This window comes from Dipodomys ordii, unplaced genomic scaffold (assembly GCF_000151885.1).
Source record: "Dipodomys ordii isolate 6190 unplaced genomic scaffold, Dord_2.0 Scaffold69, whole genome shotgun sequence".
Taxonomy (NCBI): Eukaryota; Metazoa; Chordata; class Mammalia; order Rodentia; family Heteromyidae; genus Dipodomys; species Dipodomys ordii.
In genome coordinates this window covers 3,722,240-3,740,560 of record NW_012267285.1, presented here as the reverse complement: position 1 = coordinate 3,740,560, position 18,321 = coordinate 3,722,240, and the positions used below count along the sequence as shown (strand labels likewise).

The following is an 18,321-nucleotide window of genomic DNA, read 5'->3' as shown; positions in this document are numbered from 1 at the left end:
GCAAGTGCTTTGCCACTGAGCTACTTCCCAGCCCTACAATAGTTTTTGGTGGTACTCAGATTGGCCTCCAAGCCTAGACCTTGCTGGGTGGTTCTTTAGTGTTGGAAGCACACCTTCAGTCTAGCATTTTGCTAGTTAATTGGAAGTAGAATCTGATGGACTTTTCTGTGAGGGCTGGCTTTGAGGCTGGACCATCTGACTTTTGCAGCCTCAGTAGTGAGTATTACAAGTGAGAGCCTTAATATTTTCAGCCGTAAGAGTGCTAAGCACATACTACCTCCTTAACACTTCGATTCCTTGGGACTTTTCCCTTGCATTAAATATGTGAGTACTGTTTTTATGATGCTGGCCTGCAAACCCAGGGTTTCACACGTGACAGGCAAGCTCTCTACAATCATTTGGCTGTTGGGGATGGTCATTTACAGTACTAAACTTTCAGCTGGGCGTGGTGGTGGTATACACCTGACATCGCTGCTGTCTAGGAGGATTGCAGTTAGAAGGATGCTGACTAGAGCAGAAATTACACCCCTGCTCAAAAACAAACTAAAAACAAGTGACCAGAGGCATGGCTGTAATGGCAGAGCACCTGGGTAATTACGAGCCCCTGAATTCAACCCCCACAAAATAAATAAATAAAAATGAAATAAGAACCAAAGGGCACATAGCTCACTAGGGAAGGTTAACCGCTGGGTTTAATCCCCAGTATTGCAAACCCCTAGAGTTTGAAAGAATCTGACTTCAAAACAATTACTGTGTTAGCCAAAAGAAGTAAGGTATGTTTTGAAGGTCTGGTTTTTCTGCTTTGGGGGCAGAGTTCCTGTACTTTAAGGGGTTGATCTCTTGGAACTCTTGTTGACTGTAACTAGGCCTCTCTGACCTGACCTGCCTTAATGAGAGAGTGCCTTCTGCCCCAGGCCAGGCTGATCCAGTTAAATCTGGTAGCTGAGGTTCCAGCACTGGCCGTGGGGAAGGATAATACAGGTTTGAGTCAGCGTTCACTGGTCTTGTAGCATTTAGAAACACCAGTTCTGATTACTGTATTTAGAATAGCTCTTTTTACCCCCTTCTCCTTGTGCTAGAAAAGGAATTCAGGACCTCTCAAACAAGCTCCATACCACTGAGCTACACTCCCTCCCCTACTTAAACCACTTCAGCAATCGCACACAGGCCAGGCACTGGTGGCTCAGGCCTGTAATCCTAGTACTCAAGGGGCTGAGATCTGAGAAAGACCATTCAAAGCCAGTCCCAAGCAGGAAAGTCTGTGAGTCTCTTCATTTCAATTAGCCACCAAAAAGCCAAAAGTGGAGCTGTGGCTCAAAGTGGTAGAGTGCTAAGCCCTGAGAGAAAAAGCTTAGGGACAGCACCTACAATTAAAAGTTAAAAAAGTAGTGAATCAGGAAAGTTAGACAGCATAGTTCCGAATAAGAATTCAAATATTGGTCTTTTTCCTAACAGATTAAGCACATGATGGCTTTTATTGAACAAGAAGCCAATGAGAAAGCAGAAGAAATCGATGCAAAGGTGAGATCCATTTTCTGGTTTTAAGTTACGAAAAGTTTCATACCATCGAGCTTTGCTGAGCTTGGTAGAACATTAACATTTATTTCCCATAAGAGAGGGCTGGGAATGTGGCTTAGAGATAGAGGCTTGCCTAGCATACATGAAGCCCTGGATTTGAATCCTCAGTAATACATAAACAGAAAAGGCCAGAAGTGGCGCTGTGGCTCAAGTGGTAGAGTGCTAGCCTTGAGCACAGAGAGGATCAAGGAGAGGAGCTAGGTCCTGAGTTCATGCCCAAGGCCTAGCAATGAGAATAGGAGTAAGCTCTAAGGCATTTATAAGTTATAAAAGACTGTTAACAGTTGTTAAATTCATCGCGAATACAACGCCATCTTACAAGGTAGTATTCTCAGACTGAGGTTTTAGGAACAGACTTCACAGGTAGCAACTCAAATTTTGTGGGTTTTTTTTTTTTTTTCACTAGTCCACTAGTAAGAAAAAAGCGCTGCATCTGACAGTGCATGCCTGTAATCTGGGCACTCAGGAGGGCTGTGGCCGAAGGTCAGCCGAGGCTAGCAAGACTGTCTCACAACTGAAAGAATGGGTGATCCAAGGAGCATCACACTGAGTTAAGAACAGCAGCTCTGTCATACTTTAAATGGTGTGGAGACTAAACACACACACACAATGAATTGGAGAGCTTACACTCTGACCAATGACTGGGCAGGTGACGCAGGCCCGTCACAACAAACCGTGGGAAAAGCACAGTGGCTGGGGTAGTGGTGCAGCCATGTAGAGCAACACAGGTAGGATGAGGACTATAGCCCAGAGGGACCCTCGCCCAAATGCAAGCAGTGTCAGAACGGCGTAGGTGGTGGAGTGCCTGCCCGGTGAGCACGAAGCTCTACGCTCAAACCCCAGTAAACGAAGGGCTGCTACCAAACCGAGTTTCCCGATTCATGGCTGAGAGTAACAGTCGCTAGTCTTTTTCATCTGAATAAACAAGAGAGGTCATCTTTGAAGACCTGGCGTCACAATAAATTTTCTGGTTTAGAAACGGGATGAGTACGCATAGGCAAGGATCTCAGTCAGCAGGTGCTTAAAATGAAAAGCACTGGCATCTCTTGTAGAGGACTAATGCTAATTCATTTTGTGCTGTAGGCCGAAGAAGAATTCAACATTGAGAAAGGGCGTCTCGTGCAGACCCAGAGACTGAAGATTATGGAGTACTATGAGAAGAAAGAAAAGCAGATCGAGCAGCAAAAGAAAATGTAACCTTCATTAAGCTAACGAGGGTTTCAAAAGCCAAATGAAACGTAGGACCCGGGTGTAACCCAGCATCAGAGCACTTGCTAGCAGGCACACGGCCCCATCCCCGGCATCCACTGTCCCCGAAAGAAAAGGTTAATGGATGAGAGACAGACAGCTTTGGAGTACAGGTCTTAACTGGGCCACCGACTGCTTAACATGTCCTTAGGCAAGTTGTTTAGCTTTCTTTCCCTGTTGTCCTTGTGACCATAATGTGGAAAGACTAAATGTCTGTGGAAACCCAGACCCAATCTTGACCACTCCCAAGACTCTCCCTTTGAAAATAACTTGGGCCTGGGAAGGTGGCTCAGCGGTAGAGTGCTCACCAAGCACGCACGAAGCCCTGGGTTCAACTCCTCAGCACCACAGACACAGAAAAAGCCGGAAGTGGCGCTGTGGCTCAAGTGGCAGAGCGCTAGCCTTGAACAAAAGAAGCTCAGGGACAGCGCCCCGGCCCTGAGTTCAAGCCCCAGGACTAACCAAAAAAAAAAATACGTTGGGAGGAACCACCAAGGTTAACTCAGTGGAGCTCTCTTGACCAGTAAATGGGTATTTAGGAGCTCTTCACGGCACATGCATAGGAAGCTGTTGTCTCTCTGCAGCTTTTGTATTTTATGCCGCCCTGACAATGCTTCCATACCTTTTGCAGTCAGATGTCCAATTTGATGAATCAAGCAAGGCTGAAGGTCCTCCGAGCGAGAGACGACCTCATCACTGTGAGTTACCAAGAAGTGCTTCTACTTGGGTGCAGTGCCCTCACTGCCCTCACAGGCAACCCTTGGTTAAGACTCAAGGGTTGGGATTTTACATGGGGTCTCACCAGCGACTCCTGCCCCCGCCTTCCTAGTGCCCGCGTTAGAGGTACGCGCACAGGGCTGGGTGGGTCATACTCGAGCGGGGAAACTGTAAGCTGTGTGCCTGGGGAAAGTATTTGCAGTAGAAGAGCTTACACGGAGCAGCCGGCTTACTATTACTGACTCCACGTTTCCTCTTTTGTCTGTCGATGAAGGCACTTGGTGTGCAGGACTAATAAGAGGGTTGGGAACGGGGATGCACACGTGTCATTGCAGCAGTTTGGAGGGAGGCAGGAGGATTGCAAGGCCAAGGCTGGCCAAGGCTCTGTGTTAGAACACTGACTCACACCAAACAAGCAGGACTGAACAAGGGGACACAGTTCAATCAACTGGTGGAGCCCGTTCCCTGACCAGCTTCCTCCAGTGCTAAGCCTCCCCCATCCTTTCCACGACAGGCCAGGTACTTTTGTGTGTATGATACTAGGATTTGAGCTTCCTAGGCCAGAGCTCTACCACTGAAGTAGCACCACTGCTTCTAGCCTTTTGCTAGTTAATTGGAGTTAAGTACCTTTCCCAGGCTGACTCAGAATCATGATTGTCAGACCTTAGCCTCGTGAATAGCTAGGATTCTAAATATGAGCCATCAGGAGCTGGGAAGGTGGCTCCGTGGTAGAGCCCTTGCCTTGCATGCATGAGGCCCTGGGTTTGACTGCTCAGCACCACATAAGCAAAAAGAAAAAAGCCGGAAAGTGATGCTGTGGCTCAAGTGGTAGAGTGCTATGAGCTGAAGAGCTGAGGGACAGCGCCCAGGCCCAGAATTCAGGCCCCAGGATGGGCAAAATAAATAAGGGGCTGGGAAGGTGGCTCAGTGGTAGAGTGCTTGCCTTGCATGCATGAGGCCCTGGGTTCAGTTCCTCAGCACCACATAAGCAGAAAAAGCAGGAAGTGGGGCTGAGGCTCAAGTGGTAGAGTGCTAGCCTTGAGCTGAAGAGCTGAGGGACAGCGCCCAGGCCCAGAGTTCAGGCCCCACAACTGACCAAGAAAAAAAAAATTTGAATAAATAAATAAGGGCCATCAGTGCTCACTGTATTTTTTAAATTTTTTGGGGGGTCCAGTCATGGGGCCTGAACTCTGGGCCTGGGCACTCTTCCTCAGCTCTTCAGCTCAAGGCTAGCACTCTACCACTTGAGCCACAGCGCCATTTCCGGCTTTTTTCTTTGCTTTTGTGGTGCTAAAGAATCGAACCCAGGGCCTCATGCATGCAAGGCAAGTGCTCTACCACTGAGCCACCTTCCCAGCCCCTCACTGTATTTTTTCATTTTCATCTATGTGTATTTTATTTCTTCTGATCTTTCTTTGAGAGGGCTTGCCCTTAGTCTGGGCGCTGTCCATGAGCTTTTTTGCTCAGAGCTAGTGCTCTACCACATTGAGCCACAGCACCATTTCTGGTTTTCTGGTGGTGAACTGGAGCTGAGTCTCACAGACTTTCCTGCCTGGGCTGGCTTTGAATGTTGATCCTCACAGCTTGGCTTCCTGAGTAGCCTAAGCATGAGCCACTGGTGCTGGGCTCTATTTAGGTATTTTTCTGTAGGGCTTGAACTCAGGGCCTGGGTGCAGTCCGTCCCTTACCTTTCTGCTCTAGGCTGGAGCACTTGTACGGGAGCCATACCTCCCCTTCTGACTTTTTGCTAGGTAACTATAGAGAGAGAGTCTCCTACAGATTTGTCTGCTTGGACTGGCTTCAGACTTTCATCTTCAGATCTCAGCGGCCCCAGATGTAAGCAGCATGGCTTAGAGATGAATTCTTTCAGACTTTTATGCCCAGGTTAGTTATCAACCAAGATCCTGTGAATTTCAGCCTCCTGAGTAGAGCTAGACTCAGAAGCAAGCCTGGGTGTGTGTCACTTACATGGTTTTCTGCACTGGTGGACACTAGACTGAACTTTCCAGAAGAAGGATGATGCTTCCTTATTATATCTTTGTACGGGTACCGCATCTGCTTTGTTAGGTGTCTTGGGACGTGTTGAATGAAGACCTGCCGACGGGATTTGAGGTGGATGGTGGTCATGAGCAGTGTTTTAAGTGATGCTCTTCTTTTCCACTTCTTTAGGATCTGCTGAATGAGGCAAAACAGAGACTCAGCAAGGTGGTGAAGGATACAAACAGATACCAAGTGCTGCTGGATGGGCTGGTCTTACAGGTGCGCCCCAGTGCCAGCTCGCTCCAGCCCCAGCCGCCGTTTCCCATGTGCTGGTCAGGACTGTGAGGTCTAGTTGGCTCACTCTTCCAGGCTTACTACTCTTGCACGACCTTACAACCTAAGGGCCAGATCTGCTTCCAGTTTCCCCAAGCTGAATTCTGAAATGTTCCCTCGGCTGTCATTTATGCCTGGACTCCAGCCTTTGTCCTACTTAGGTCCATCCTCAGCCTTGCCCGGGCACTGGGCCTGGGCGTGGATCTTCTCTCCATCTGTTCGTCCTGTCCTGTCTTCGCAAAGTCGGGCAGCAGTGCTTTCCCCCGGTAGCATTGTGCTGTGGGTTTATTGAGTGGTGTGCGTCTTCCGCTCATGAGTCCACTGACTCCCCCAGGGCCTGTACCAGCTGCTGGAGCCCCGGATGTTTGTGCGCTGCAGGAAGCAAGACTTCCCTCTGGTCAAGGTACGCACTTGACGTTTTGGAAATACTGGATACAATCAGTCATTTTTTAAAAACTGTTACATACTGTTTATGCACCTAAAAGAATCAAAACAGAAAGGCAACAACTCAGCCTTTGTGGGAACCCGAGGCATCTCACGCACGGTGCTAACCTCAGTGAAGCCTGCCATGTTTGTGGTGGAGACAGGCTGACCAGCCATAGCCTGAGTGCTGGGATGATAGGCGTGTGCGCAGCCTTGGCTGGGAAAAACACACGACCCTGTAGGAAAAACAGTCAGACTAGGGATGTGGGCCTGGCGGGCACAGGAGCCTGCGTTCCAACCCTGAGTGTCCAGGGGTGCCTCACAGACTCCCCCCGCCCCAAAGTGAGAGTGACTCCCCACTCCCTCTGCCTCCGGGTGGCAGCTTGGCCCCACACACGCAGAGAGCTGCTCTCGTTTGTGTACTTGGCTGGCTGGCTTGCCGTACCTGCTTCCGAATCCGTTAAAAAGATTTCACTGCTCTTCCCAGGCTGCAGTGCAGAAAGCAATTCCAATGTATAAGATTGCCACCAAAAAAGACGCTGATGTCCAGATCGATCAGGAGGCCTACCTGCCTGAGGACATGTAAGGAAGGACTTGTGTTGTCGCTCCTCTTCTGTCTCAGGGGATGGATGGCCTTCTGGCCTCTTTTATTTTTGTCAGTTGTGGGACTTGAACTCTGGGTATAGGCGCTGTCCCTCAGCTCTTCGGCTCAAGGTGAGTGCTCTACCGCTCGAGCCATAGCACCACTTCCGGTTTTCTGGTGGTTCATGGGAGATCAGAGTCTCGTGGACTTTCCTGTCTGGGCTGGCTTTGAACCGCGATCCTCAGGTGTCAGCCTCCTGAGCAGCTGGGATGACAGATGTCAAACACCGGTGCTAGCCATCAGCCCCCGGTGCCCTTTTAGTGCATGTGTGCATGCACTCCAGGACTGGGGCTTGAACTCGGGGCCCAGACACCGTCCCTCGGCTCTTTTTTCTGCTCAAGGTTAGTGTTTTACTACTTGACCACAGCTCTACCTAACAGCTCTTTGCTGGTTAATTGGGAGATAAGAGTCTCAAAGACTTTTCTGATTCAACTGGCTTTGAACTACAATCCTCAGATCTCAGCATCCTGAATTGCCAGGGTTAGGCCTCTTTTGTGTGTGTGTGTGTGTGTGTGTGTGTGTGTGTGTGTGTGTGTGTGTGTGTGTGTGTGTGTGTGTGTGTGTGTGTGAGTCAGTACTTGTGTGTGTGTGTGTGTGTGTGTGTGTGTGTGTGTGTGTGTCAGTCAGTACTGGGACTTCAGTTCAGCCTGGGTGCAGTCCCTGAGCTTTTTTGCTCAAGTCTGACACTCTGCCACTTGAGCTACAGCTCTACTTCTGGCTTTTTGCTGCTTACTCGGAGATAAGTCACATAGACTCACCTGCCTGGGCTGGCTTCAAGCCAGGATTCTCAGATCTTAGCTCTCTAAGTAGCTAGATTACAGGGTTGAGCCACCAGCATCTAGCTGGTTTTTATGTATGGTTTCGTCTGTGGCGTAGTTCGAACCCAGGGCCTCATCCATGCAAGGCAAACACTCTACCACTGAGGCACTTCCTCAGCCCCATGGGGTTCCTTTTAGGGAACCCCACGCATCTCCCCAATCCTTGCGATGTGGAAGGAAGCCACCAGAAATAGGTTAGGGACTGTGACAGGTCTGATGCCCACAGTCAGTGTGACACCGGAACTACCTTTGAATTGACTGGTGCGTGCACACAGCCCAAAGCAGCCTTCCTTGGAGGGAGTAAAAGGTGAATTGCCAGTCTGAAGGCGGCTATTCTTGCGTTCTCTGCAGAGCTGGCGGAGTTGAGATCTACAGTGGGGACCGCAAGATAAAGGTGTCCAACACCCTGGAAAGCCGGCTGGACCTCATAGCCCAGCAGGTGAGCCGGGCCCCCGCCAGCGCCCTCCGCGGGCGGGTGTGCGGTTCTCGTCCCCCCCCCCCCCCCCCCCCGGGGGGTTTCCCCCCCCCCCCCCCCCCCAGCGACCATGCCAATTCATGAAATTGTTTTTCACAGATGATGCCAGAAGTGCGGGGAGCCTTGTTTGGTGCCAATGCCAACAGGAAGTTTTTGGACTAAGCCTCTGGGAGGTGCAAGCCGCTCACAGCTCCACTTCTGAAGCAGCAAGATTTCCTCAGTAGCTTCCTCTTTGCTGAAGGATGTACCCAGTCCCCTTCTGTAGAACCGCGGTGGGAGGCTGACCGGGCGGGGCGGGGCCTCCGCCCCCGTACCCAGCTCTCCTGGCTTCGGCAGCAGGGAGGTGGAATCAGATGGTGCCCCGTGGACGTCCCTTGCGTCCCCTGCTGTCCTGCTGCTCCTGTGTCTCCTGTAGGTATGACCCGCATGACCCACCCCACCCCCTGCTCTGGTGTAACCTGCATGCAGAATGCACATCACCCAGCAGTTGTAGACGCTTCACTTTTCCTCGTCTGTAAGTGTGACTTAAAACCTACACCACCCAAATTCTTTATTTATTAAAACAAAAGCTTTACGTGTATTTATTTGTCTTTTGCTTTTGCCAGTCCTGGGGCTTTGAACTCAGGGCCAGGGCACTGTCCCTGAGCTGCTTTTTGCTCAAGGCTACCACTCTACCACTTGAGCCACAGCCCCATTTCCAGCTTTTTCTCTGTGTTACTGAGGAATTGAACCCAGGGCTTCATGCATGCTCTACCACTAAGCCACATTCCCAGCCCCACTTGTAGTTTCTTAAGCGTTTGTGGTTTGAGTAAAGTACTGCTGTCTCAGCCTCCTCAGGAGAGACTGGCAGGCTGCTCCCTTGAACCAGAAGTTGGGGTCCAGCCTGGGATTACAGACCCTAGCTTTAAAAGAACAACTTTCAAACACCTAATTTGATGATTCCTAGCTGCTGGCCCGTGAAGCCACTATTTACCTTACTTCTCCCCCGGCCATCCATCGCCCAAGTTAACTTCAGGACCGTGAACCTGCGCTCGCCACTCCTTCCATCCCTTGAAGATGGAATGGAACCCGGGGGCCTCACACAGGGAGCGTCCCTCTACCACCGAGCCCCTCCCTCGTTCCTGGCTGAGTTAGTCACTTATGCTAGACTAATCTCTCACAAGCTTCCCTCCGTTCCTTGGCAAATGAGCCACACAGAGCAGAGCTGGGGAGAAAAGCACCATTCTCTCCTCACAGACCCACGTCTCCCGGGAGGTGGGAACAGATGTAGCAGGACTGACGGACCGTCTGTGTGAGGTTATTTCCTCTGAAGCAGCTTGTGGGGGAGGGAACCGCCTGTGTGGAGAACTGTCAGCTCCTCGAGGTGTTGCAGACAGGAGCCAGAAGCAAGACTCCAAGCCCGGCGTGAAAGCGCCGCCGCCGCGCCCCTCAATTACACAGCGAGGCCCCCCATTCAGGGACGCCATGGGAAGGGCCTGGGCCGCACTGCAGGAGAGCCGGCCTGACTTGGCTGTTCATCTGGGTGAAGGAGGCTCCTAGCAATGCTAGTGCTCACAGTAAGGCTTTTAATTCAACATAAAACAACATTTAACCCTCACACCAACTCAGGGATACTGAACCTGGGTGTGAATTGGGAATGTTACCTGAAAAAAAAAAAATAGCTCTTCTGTCTTTACAGCCAAAAACAAGGATTATTCTTGTTAGAAACAGGTGGTTAGGGGATTCTGGGCATCTCTAGCAGTCTCCCCCTCCTAAAGGAAATTCAGATTTCACGAAGAAGGGGCTGTAGACTCCCTCCGCTGCTGCATCTGTAACTGAGGTAGTATACAGGGCAGGACCGGCTCTAGGTCTACTCAAGGTACTGTAAGACGTGCTCTCCAATCCCGACAAAGTAGACCCCCTGGGCAATGCCGAAAAGAGGCGCTATGACCAGGGCCCTGCAGCCCGCTCCCTTCATGAAGGCCCAGGGTCCCTCCTGAGTCCAGAGTTTCCTGTGGAGAAGGAGAGCCTTGGGTGAGCTGTGGACTCTGTCCTGACAGGCTGGCTCGGGGCTTGCTGTGTAGGCTGGGGCAACCGGAGGGGGAGGTAGGAGGGGCCAGGCCTTTCCGGTTCTACGCGGAGTCTGGCCACACTACAGAGGCTGGAGTGGCTCCACCCTTGGGGTGGAAACATGGTGGAGAGACCAAAGCAGGTTTCAACGCGGTCTCGGGTTCCGTCTTACCTGGCACAGTCCGTGACCCCGCTGTAGGTCTCCTCACCCACCCCTTTCTTGAGGGTTTGGATTCGAGTTTTCAGAACTAGATTGGAAAGTTAAGACAAGTAATGAACATCTCGAGCTCGACAGAGCAGTCCGATCCCTTCAGAGAATACAAGCACAAGGCCTGCGTGATCGTACCCGCCTTCCTCCACTTCCTCCACGGCCATATGGCCCTGGGGCACCTGGGCTGCAAAGGGTCCCCGTGGGAGCGGGCCGGCTGTGGCCCTGTGAGGATTCACCTCCCACCTCGGCCTCAAGTTCTAAAAGGTCAGCTGTCATTGGCAGCCAGGGCACCCCCTTGCCAGGGGAAGCCAAAGCAATTGGGTGAGGGGGACCCCTACTTTCCAGGAAGGAGCAATTGGGGGGATGGGTGACCTAAAGCGGTGAGGTGAGGGGACTCCCAGTGCTGGCAGCAGTGAGACCCCCTTGGGCTGTGAGGACCGCAGCTGACCGGCCCCCGGCAGCCATGGGCAGTGAGACCAAGGCCCGATCCACAGAGCGGGCCAGCCCCGAAACCCCGCCCCTCACCCTCGCTTCTGCACACATACCGTCCAGGGGGGTGACCGCGGCAGCTGCCACGGACCCTGCCGCACAGCCGGACAGGAAGGAGTGAGCGAAGGACGCCTTTCCTGTGTGCTCATGGACCCCGAGGTGGTTGAGGTTGGCGAACAGGGGGAAGTACAGGATGGAAAAGGGGATGTCCCTACGGGCGAAGGAGAACAGCTGCGTGGCTGCGCCCCAGGTCACAGCCCCCTGTGCTGGTGGAGGTACAGGTGCCTCCCAGGCCCCGGCCCCCCACAGGCTGGGGGGAAGGGGTAGGCAGGGGGAGGACAGAGCTTGCTCCCGGCTGACTGCAGTCCTTGGCAGGACCAGGAGCCTTCGGAATCCCGGCCGGCCTCAGGGCTGCAGGGTCCCATGTCAGGAAGAGGGCTCACCTGAGGAGAGTGGCCCCCAGGCCCTTGTAGAGACCAGACAGGCCCTCCGTGCGAAGCAGCTCCTGGGCAATGAGCGTGGCGGACGGGCGTCTGGAGGCGGACGGCATGCCGGCGCTGTGGGCTGCTGGGAGGGAAAGCAAAGGCCAGCTTCCATCTCCACCACGCCCGCCAATTAGCGCAGGAATCACGCCGGCACGGTGGAAATGGTCCCCGTGTCAGAGCTTTGGGTCCCGGGCGGGCATCACCTCATAACGGTAGCCCAATCCATGGTCTCCCTCTGTCACAGCACAACCCAGTCCCTAAGGACCTCAGGACTAGTTTTGATCGTTTGCCCATTTCTTAACCATCTCTGATTTTTTTTTTAGATAGTTTTAACCTGTAAGCTCTTGAGGACAAAGAAATGAACCTCTCTGGTCTTCCGGGGGCCATTCGGATGCCACTCTAAGGTTAGGCTGCACATCTCCTTCACGCCCTTCTTCATTTTATGGAGCTTGACTCGTAGATGTCAACCCATTTTAGAGCCTATTATCTGGGCACAGTAGCAAGGCAGGACCTTGAGTCCCAGGTCAGCGTACGCTATATTGGTGAGACTGTCTCCAACGCACACATTTTGGTGAGGGCAGGGGTGGGAACACCCGGACTTGAACTCGGGGTATTGTGCTGGCTAGGCAGTTAATCTACCGCTTGAGCCCCGGGCCAATAGAGGAATACTCGGACTTGTCAGCCAGGTTCAAAGGCTAGCTTGGTAAAGGATCTGTCTCTGTCTCTTGCAGACACACTGGGGGCGATTCTAGAGCCTGACCTCTTATTCTTCCTGGAGTTCCCCCTTGCTTCAGGCTGATCTAATCCACGCTAGAGCCTGACTGAATTCTTGCACAGCTGGACTGCCCAGTCCTTAACAGAGGCTATACTGGGCATATTGGTTGGGGGGGGGGCGGGGAGGAGGGGATTGAGGGGCGGCTGGCTGCTTCCACTGGGAAGGTGACCAACCCTCGCTTTTCTGCATCTTCAGGACTCAGGATTTAGGAAAGGGCACGAAAAACTGGAGCCTTTCTGTGTGTTAAAAGCTAGCTGCCGTGGCATACGAATACAGCCCTATCCCGACCCCGACCCTGAGTGGGGGACAGACCCCTCATGCTCCTCCACAGAGCCACTTGCCCAGTTCCTATCCTTAAAATCTTTAGGGAATCCCAGCCCAAGTATCAAGGAGGTCCGACGGAAGTATTGGGGTGCCCGGGTTCTGCATGAGAGTACTGGAAGGGATGAGCTGTTGGATAAAGGCTTCCGTTGGCTTGGACCGGGGCCAGACAGAGCACAGGAGGGCGGTGGACGCGATCTGCTCTGACGCCAGCCTCCCCAGGCTGAAGATAAGACGGGGTACACCTTACCCAGGCGCCCAGCATCCTGCAGCTGGATCTTCAGCATCTCCATGGGGCAGGTAACCACCACCTGGCACATTCCAGCCCCACAGCCGGCCAGCATCTCCATCTTCAGGTCCCGCTGTGTCCTGTGGCACCCGGGATCAGTCCTTCAGTCCCAGGCTGGAGAGACCTGTTCCCGTACCCTGACCTGTCACCACGGGGTCCTACCCACCCAGCCTGGGTAAAGAACCCAATCCTCAGGCTCAGTCTCCTGAGACTAAATTGAAAGATGCTGTCAGACTCCTGACCTCCTAAATACTGTCCCTCGGGCAGAGGGAGGACAGAGAACCCAAGGAGGCTTGGACTCTGACTGTGTGAAGAGTCACGGCTACTCGATGCTATGTGTGTATAGTCAGATGTTCTGTGCTGTTTTTGTGTGGTACTGGGGACTGAACTCAGACCTTGGGCTGGTGCTTAGCTTTCTTGCTCAAGGACACTTTAACCAGGCTTACAGTTCTTTTTTTTAATTTTATTTCGGCAATTCTGGGGCTTGAACACAGGGCCCAGACGCTATTTCCGAGCTTTGTTTGCTCAACGCTAGCGCTCTATCACTTTGAGCCACAGAGCCACGTCTGGTTTTCTGGTGGTCAATTGAAGATAAGCCTCACAGACTTTCCTGGGTGGGTTGGCTTCGAACTGCAATCCTTAGATCTCAGCCTCCTGAGTAGCTAGAATTATAGATGTGAGCCACCACCAGCCAAGTTCCTGATTTTTATGTCTCAGATTTGTCTGCTCTGGCTGGCTTTGAACTTAGATCCTCAGATCTCAGCCTCCTGTGTAGCCTGGACCTGTATGTTCGTATACCATCTACCTGTCTTTCCCACATCCTGGAACATTCTGTCCCTTCTGTTCTGTCAGAACAGATGCTGGCAATCAGCCACATGTGTGTGTGTGTGTGTATACACTTCTGAGAGGTAAACTGAGTCACATTTGCAATCCTCTGCCCCCAAAATGACACACAGTGAAGGATTTTTTTTTTGCCCTTCGTGGGGCCTGAATTCTGGGCCTGGGTGCTGTCCCTCAGCTCTTCAGCTCAAGGTTAGTGCTCTACACTTGAGCCACAGCACCACTTCTGACTTTAATGCTTATGTGGTGCTGAGGAATGGAACCCAGGGCCTCAGGCATGCAAGGCAAGCGCTCTACCACTGAGCCACCTTCCCAGCCCCACAGTGAAGGATTTTTGACCCCCGCCCCCACCAAGCTGTACCTGTCTTCCATGAGCAACTGCCGGAAGAAGTCATTAGCTGCTAGCTTGATGGCCTTCTCTGGAGTGACCAAGGTAAGGTTCACTGCAGCACCTGCGGTGAGGCATGAAAATGTGAGTCCCTTCGGCACAGGCCGGGCAGGCTCTGGAGTGAAGGACACACAGCAGTTAGTTTAGGCACAGTACAAGGCCACCCCCATGGAGTCCAGCAGAGCTCCTTAGGCTATTTTTCTTGGGGAGGGGGCTGATCCTGAGGCTTGAACTCGGGTCCCAGGCACTGTCCCTGAGCTTCTTTTGCTCAAGGTTAGCGCTCTACCACTTGAGCCACAGCGCCACTTCCAGCTTTTTCTGTGTATGTGGTACTGAGGAATCGAACCCAGGGCTTTATGCGTGCTAGGTGAGCACTCTGCCACTGAGCCACCTTCCCAGCCCATTTTCTTTCTTTTTTTTTTTGTTGGTCATGGGGCTTGAACTCTGGGCCTGGGCGCTGTCCCTCAGCTCTTCAGCTCAAGGTGAGCGCTCTACCACTTGAGCCACAGCGCCACTTCCGGTTTTCTAGTGGTTTATTTGGAGATAAAGTCTCATGGACTTTCTTGCCAGGGCTGGCTTTGAACTGTGATCCTCAGAGCTCAGCCTCCTGAGTAGCTGGGATGACAGGCGTGAGCCACCGGCGCCCTGCCCATCTTCTTTTTTTTTAATGCTCATTCGCTGTGGAACCGTGTCCAGGAACCAAGCGCTCTTGTCCTGGTGGTACATGCAGATCACCGTGAGCCCCAGAGACAGGGCCGGCTGATTTCATGTTCCCTGCACCCTGGGCAGCTGGGTAGTGTGCGAGGTTTCCAATGTGTTTCTCAGGTGGTGGAAACACAAGCTGAGACCCGATGGTGGATAGGGACGCCGCAGGCGGCCAGCAGTCTCCTGGGGTCATGTTGGGGAATTGCTCACAGCCCTGTCCACCCTTTATCTAGTTAGCTGGAGAGACACTGGGAGTGAGATGGGGCTCCCTGGCTTTCCATGTGGCACAAGTGCGCACTGATGTGAAGGGGCCGGAAAGGCCAGGCAATGCAGGGGAACCGTGTGGTCCGGCAGCCCTCCGGCAATATGCTACACGCCCACAGCCCGCAGCCCATCCACACCCGCCGTCTGCACTGGCCCAGGCCCGCAGCCCATCCACGCCCGCCGTCCGCACCGGCCCAGGCGCGCAGCCCATCACGCCCGCCGTCCGCACCGGCCCAGGCCCGCAGCTCACCTCGGTACATGCCCAGGAAACCCTCCACGCGGGCCGTCTTCACCAGGCAGTCTACCCTGGAAAGAGACCAGACAGGCAAGTTCGGGATCACCGGGGCGTGGCCCGCCAGCCTCTCCCGGGCTCTCCATGCAGACCACATCCCCAGCCCCGCGATACCTACATTCCTCTGTACACATCCTTGCCGTGCTGGTTCTGTAGCCGGGTCTTGGCCAAGTCAATGGGGAACACGCAGGTCACCCCCACGAGCCCTGCTACACCTCCATTGATGAGTTTGGCGGTGATGCTAGGCCATGGTAAGGAGAGAGGCAGTGAATGGGGGGGGCTGGGGAGGAGGGCAGAGGAGGCAGCTGCTGGCCCCGTGGCCTGCTGGGAGCTGATCGGGGAGCCCACAATGCCTCTCTGCCAGCCTTGTGACCTGACTCCACAGGGGATTCTGGGAAGGAGGCCCCTGAAGGGTCCCCGCGGGCTTCAGCTCTGCCTCAGGGCCTTTCCCCCAGTCACCCTTGCAACCATGCGTAGACAAGTTTTCAAAGGAACCAACAAGCTCAGGCAGAAGCTGGAGCTGTGCTGTCTCCTTGAGCAAGTTCCCTTCCTTTTCCTCAGTGTAAAACCTGCCTACGGTGTCGGTGAGGGTCCTAAGAACTAAGGCCGGGGGCCGGGGAGAGCCATTGCTAAAAGCCGCCTGCCAGCGGCTCACCCCTGCCACACCAGCTACTCAGAAGGCTGAGATCTGAGGATCACAGTCTGAAGCCAGCCCAGGCAGGAAAGCCTCTGAGACGTCTTCGTTTTTGTCACTTGTGGGGCTTGGACCGAGGGCACTATCCTCGAGCTCTTCAGCTCAAGTCCAGCACTCTACCACTTTGAACCACAGCACCACTCCTGGTTTTCCGGTGGTTAACTGAAGAAAAGAGTCTCACAAGAGACTTTTCAGCCCAGGCTGGCCTCAAACCCTGGCCCTGGGATCTCAGTCTCCTAAGTAGCTAGGATTACAGGCTTGAGTACCAGCACTCAGCCCATAAGACTTTTATCTCCAATTAACCACCAAAAAGCCAGAACTGGAGCTATGGCTCAAGTTTTTCTCTAGCCTTGCCAAAAAAAAAGAAAGAAAGAAAGAAAGAAAAAAGCTCTCAGAGACAGTACCCGGTCTCCCATAAAGTATTTGAGAAGTCAGGTACCAATCAGTGGCTCACACCTGTAATCCTAGCTACTTAGAAGGTGAGATCTAAAGGTTGCAGTTCAAAGCCAGCCTAGGCAGCAAAGTCCATGAGCCTCGGTATCTCCAATAAACTACTCAGAAAAGGCCAGAAGAAGGGGCACTGTGGCTCAAGTGGTAGAGCACTTTCCTTGAGCACAAAGAGGATCAGGGACAGCGCCCAGGTCCCGAGTTCAAGCTCCAAGATTGGTTAAAAAAAAAAAAAGAGAAATAAAGACACAGAAAATAAAAGCTTTGCTGGGCACCGGTGGCTCACGCCTGTCATCCTAGCTACTCAGGAGGCTGAGATCTAAGGATCGAGGTTCAAAGCCAGCCCAGGCAAGAAACTCCATGAGACTCTTATCTCCAATGAACCACCAGAAAACCGGAAGTGGCGCTGGGGCTCAAGTGGTAGAGCACCAGCCTTGAGCTGAAGAGCTGGGGAACAGCACCCAGGCCCAGAATTCAAACCCCATATCCGACCAACAAAAGGAAAAGCCTTCTCAGACCCCGTGGGGCGTAGTAAAAATGATCTTATCTTACAGGCAAAAGGCAAACCAGTGAAGTCTCTGGGTGGTAGATTTCCTCACAAATGAATCTAATTAGGTGACGTCTTAACTTTTTCTAAGGACACAAATGCTGGCAACTCCACAGACTAGTCAGCTAAGTTGGGGGAGGGCGGGGCTCTCCTCCCAGCATCCATCTTCTCCCCACCCAGGCCAGGGAGTTCCCTGGGCTGGCGTACCTCAGATCCTGGCTGGACATTCTGGAGGGGCGGAGTCGCCGGGCCCTCTGGCAGGGCTGCTGGCTGGGTCCAGGAGGAAGTGGTGCGTTTCCTTCACTTCAGCTCGCCACCGCCAGCTTGCTCTGGGACTTCCCCTTCCTAGACAGACCTTTGGGAGCTGGGGGGTGTCATAGTCATATAAGAAAAAGGGCTTACATCTGTCATCCTAGCTACTCAGGAGGCCCGGGCAGGAAAGTCTATGAAACTTATCTCCAGTTGACCAGCAAAAAAACAGAAATGGAAGCTCAAAAGGTACAGCACCAGGAGGCCCTGAGTTCAAGTCCCACCACACAATAATAAAAGGAGAGGTGTAAATGCAAAGGCAGCCAGAAAAGTGATCTACCTAGGGCTTGCTGGAGCCGCTCTGGGCAGGGTTAAAGTCTCTGGTCAACTGGCCAACAATGGCTCCTGCCTGTAACCCTACTTACCTGGGGGACAAGATGGGAGAGGATTATACTTTGAGGCAAGCCCAAGACCTGATCTCAATAGCTGGTTGCAGTCCTGTTGGCTGAGGACCAAGGCTTGAAGCCAGCCAGATAAATCCAAATATTGCTAACCAGAAAAAAAAAAAAATCCATTGGGCACCTGGTGGCTCACGCCTGTCATCCCAGCTACTCAGGAGGCTGAGATCTGAGGATCACAGTTCAAAGCCAGCCCAGGGCAGGTAAGTCCGTGAGACTCTTATCTCCAATAAACCACTCAGAAAACTAGAAGTAGGGGGCTGGGGATTTAGCCCAGCGGAAGGGCGCCTGCCTGGTGTGCGCAAGGCCCTGGGTTTGGTCCTCAGCCCTGGAAAACAAAACAAAAGCAAAAAACTGGAAGTGGTGCTGTGGCTCAAGTGGTAGAGCGCTCACCTTGATCTGAAGAACACAGGGACAGTGCTCAGGTCCAGAGTTCAATCCCCACAACCGACAAAAATAAAAATAAAAAATCCGGAAGTAGAGATGTAGCTCAAGTGGTAGTACAGTCTGGGCTGAAAAATCTTTTTTTTTTTTGTCGGTCGTGGGGCTTGAACTCTGGGCCTGGGCGCTGTCCCTCAGCTCTTCAGCTCAAGGCGAGCGCTC

At 52.8% G+C, this 18,321-nt stretch overlaps 2 protein-coding genes across 2 annotated transcripts; one reads left to right on the top strand and one right to left on the bottom strand.

The window, feature by feature from the left end:
- Window positions 1–1,455: 1,455 nt before the first annotated feature.
- Atp6v1e1 (ATPase, H+ transporting, lysosomal 31kDa, V1 subunit E1) lies at window positions 1,456–8,460 on the top strand. The gene is made up of 8 exons (XM_013023562.1): window positions 1,456–1,521; window positions 2,662–2,771; window positions 3,458–3,524; window positions 5,713–5,802; window positions 6,191–6,259; window positions 6,767–6,861; window positions 8,092–8,179; window positions 8,315–8,460. The coding sequence occupies exons 1-8, from the start codon at window positions 1,465–1,467 to the stop codon at window positions 8,375–8,377; spliced, it is 639 nt and encodes a 212-aa protein (XP_012879016.1). The 5' UTR covers window positions 1,456–1,464; the 3' UTR covers window positions 8,378–8,460.
- A 1,485-nt stretch (window positions 8,461–9,945) lies between these two features.
- Window positions 9,946–17,238, bottom strand: Slc25a18 (solute carrier family 25 (glutamate carrier), member 18). Its single transcript, XM_013023685.1, has 9 exons — window positions 17,219–17,238; window positions 15,442–15,564; window positions 15,282–15,337; window positions 14,036–14,126; window positions 12,754–12,914; window positions 11,408–11,528; window positions 11,021–11,175; window positions 10,437–10,512; window positions 9,946–10,206 (listed from the first exon to the last, which is right to left on the bottom strand). The coding sequence occupies exons 1-9, from the start codon at window positions 17,236–17,238 to the stop codon at window positions 10,065–10,067; spliced, it is 945 nt and encodes a 314-aa protein (XP_012879139.1). The 3' UTR covers window positions 9,946–10,064.
- Window positions 17,239–18,321: the final 1,083 nt, after the last annotated feature.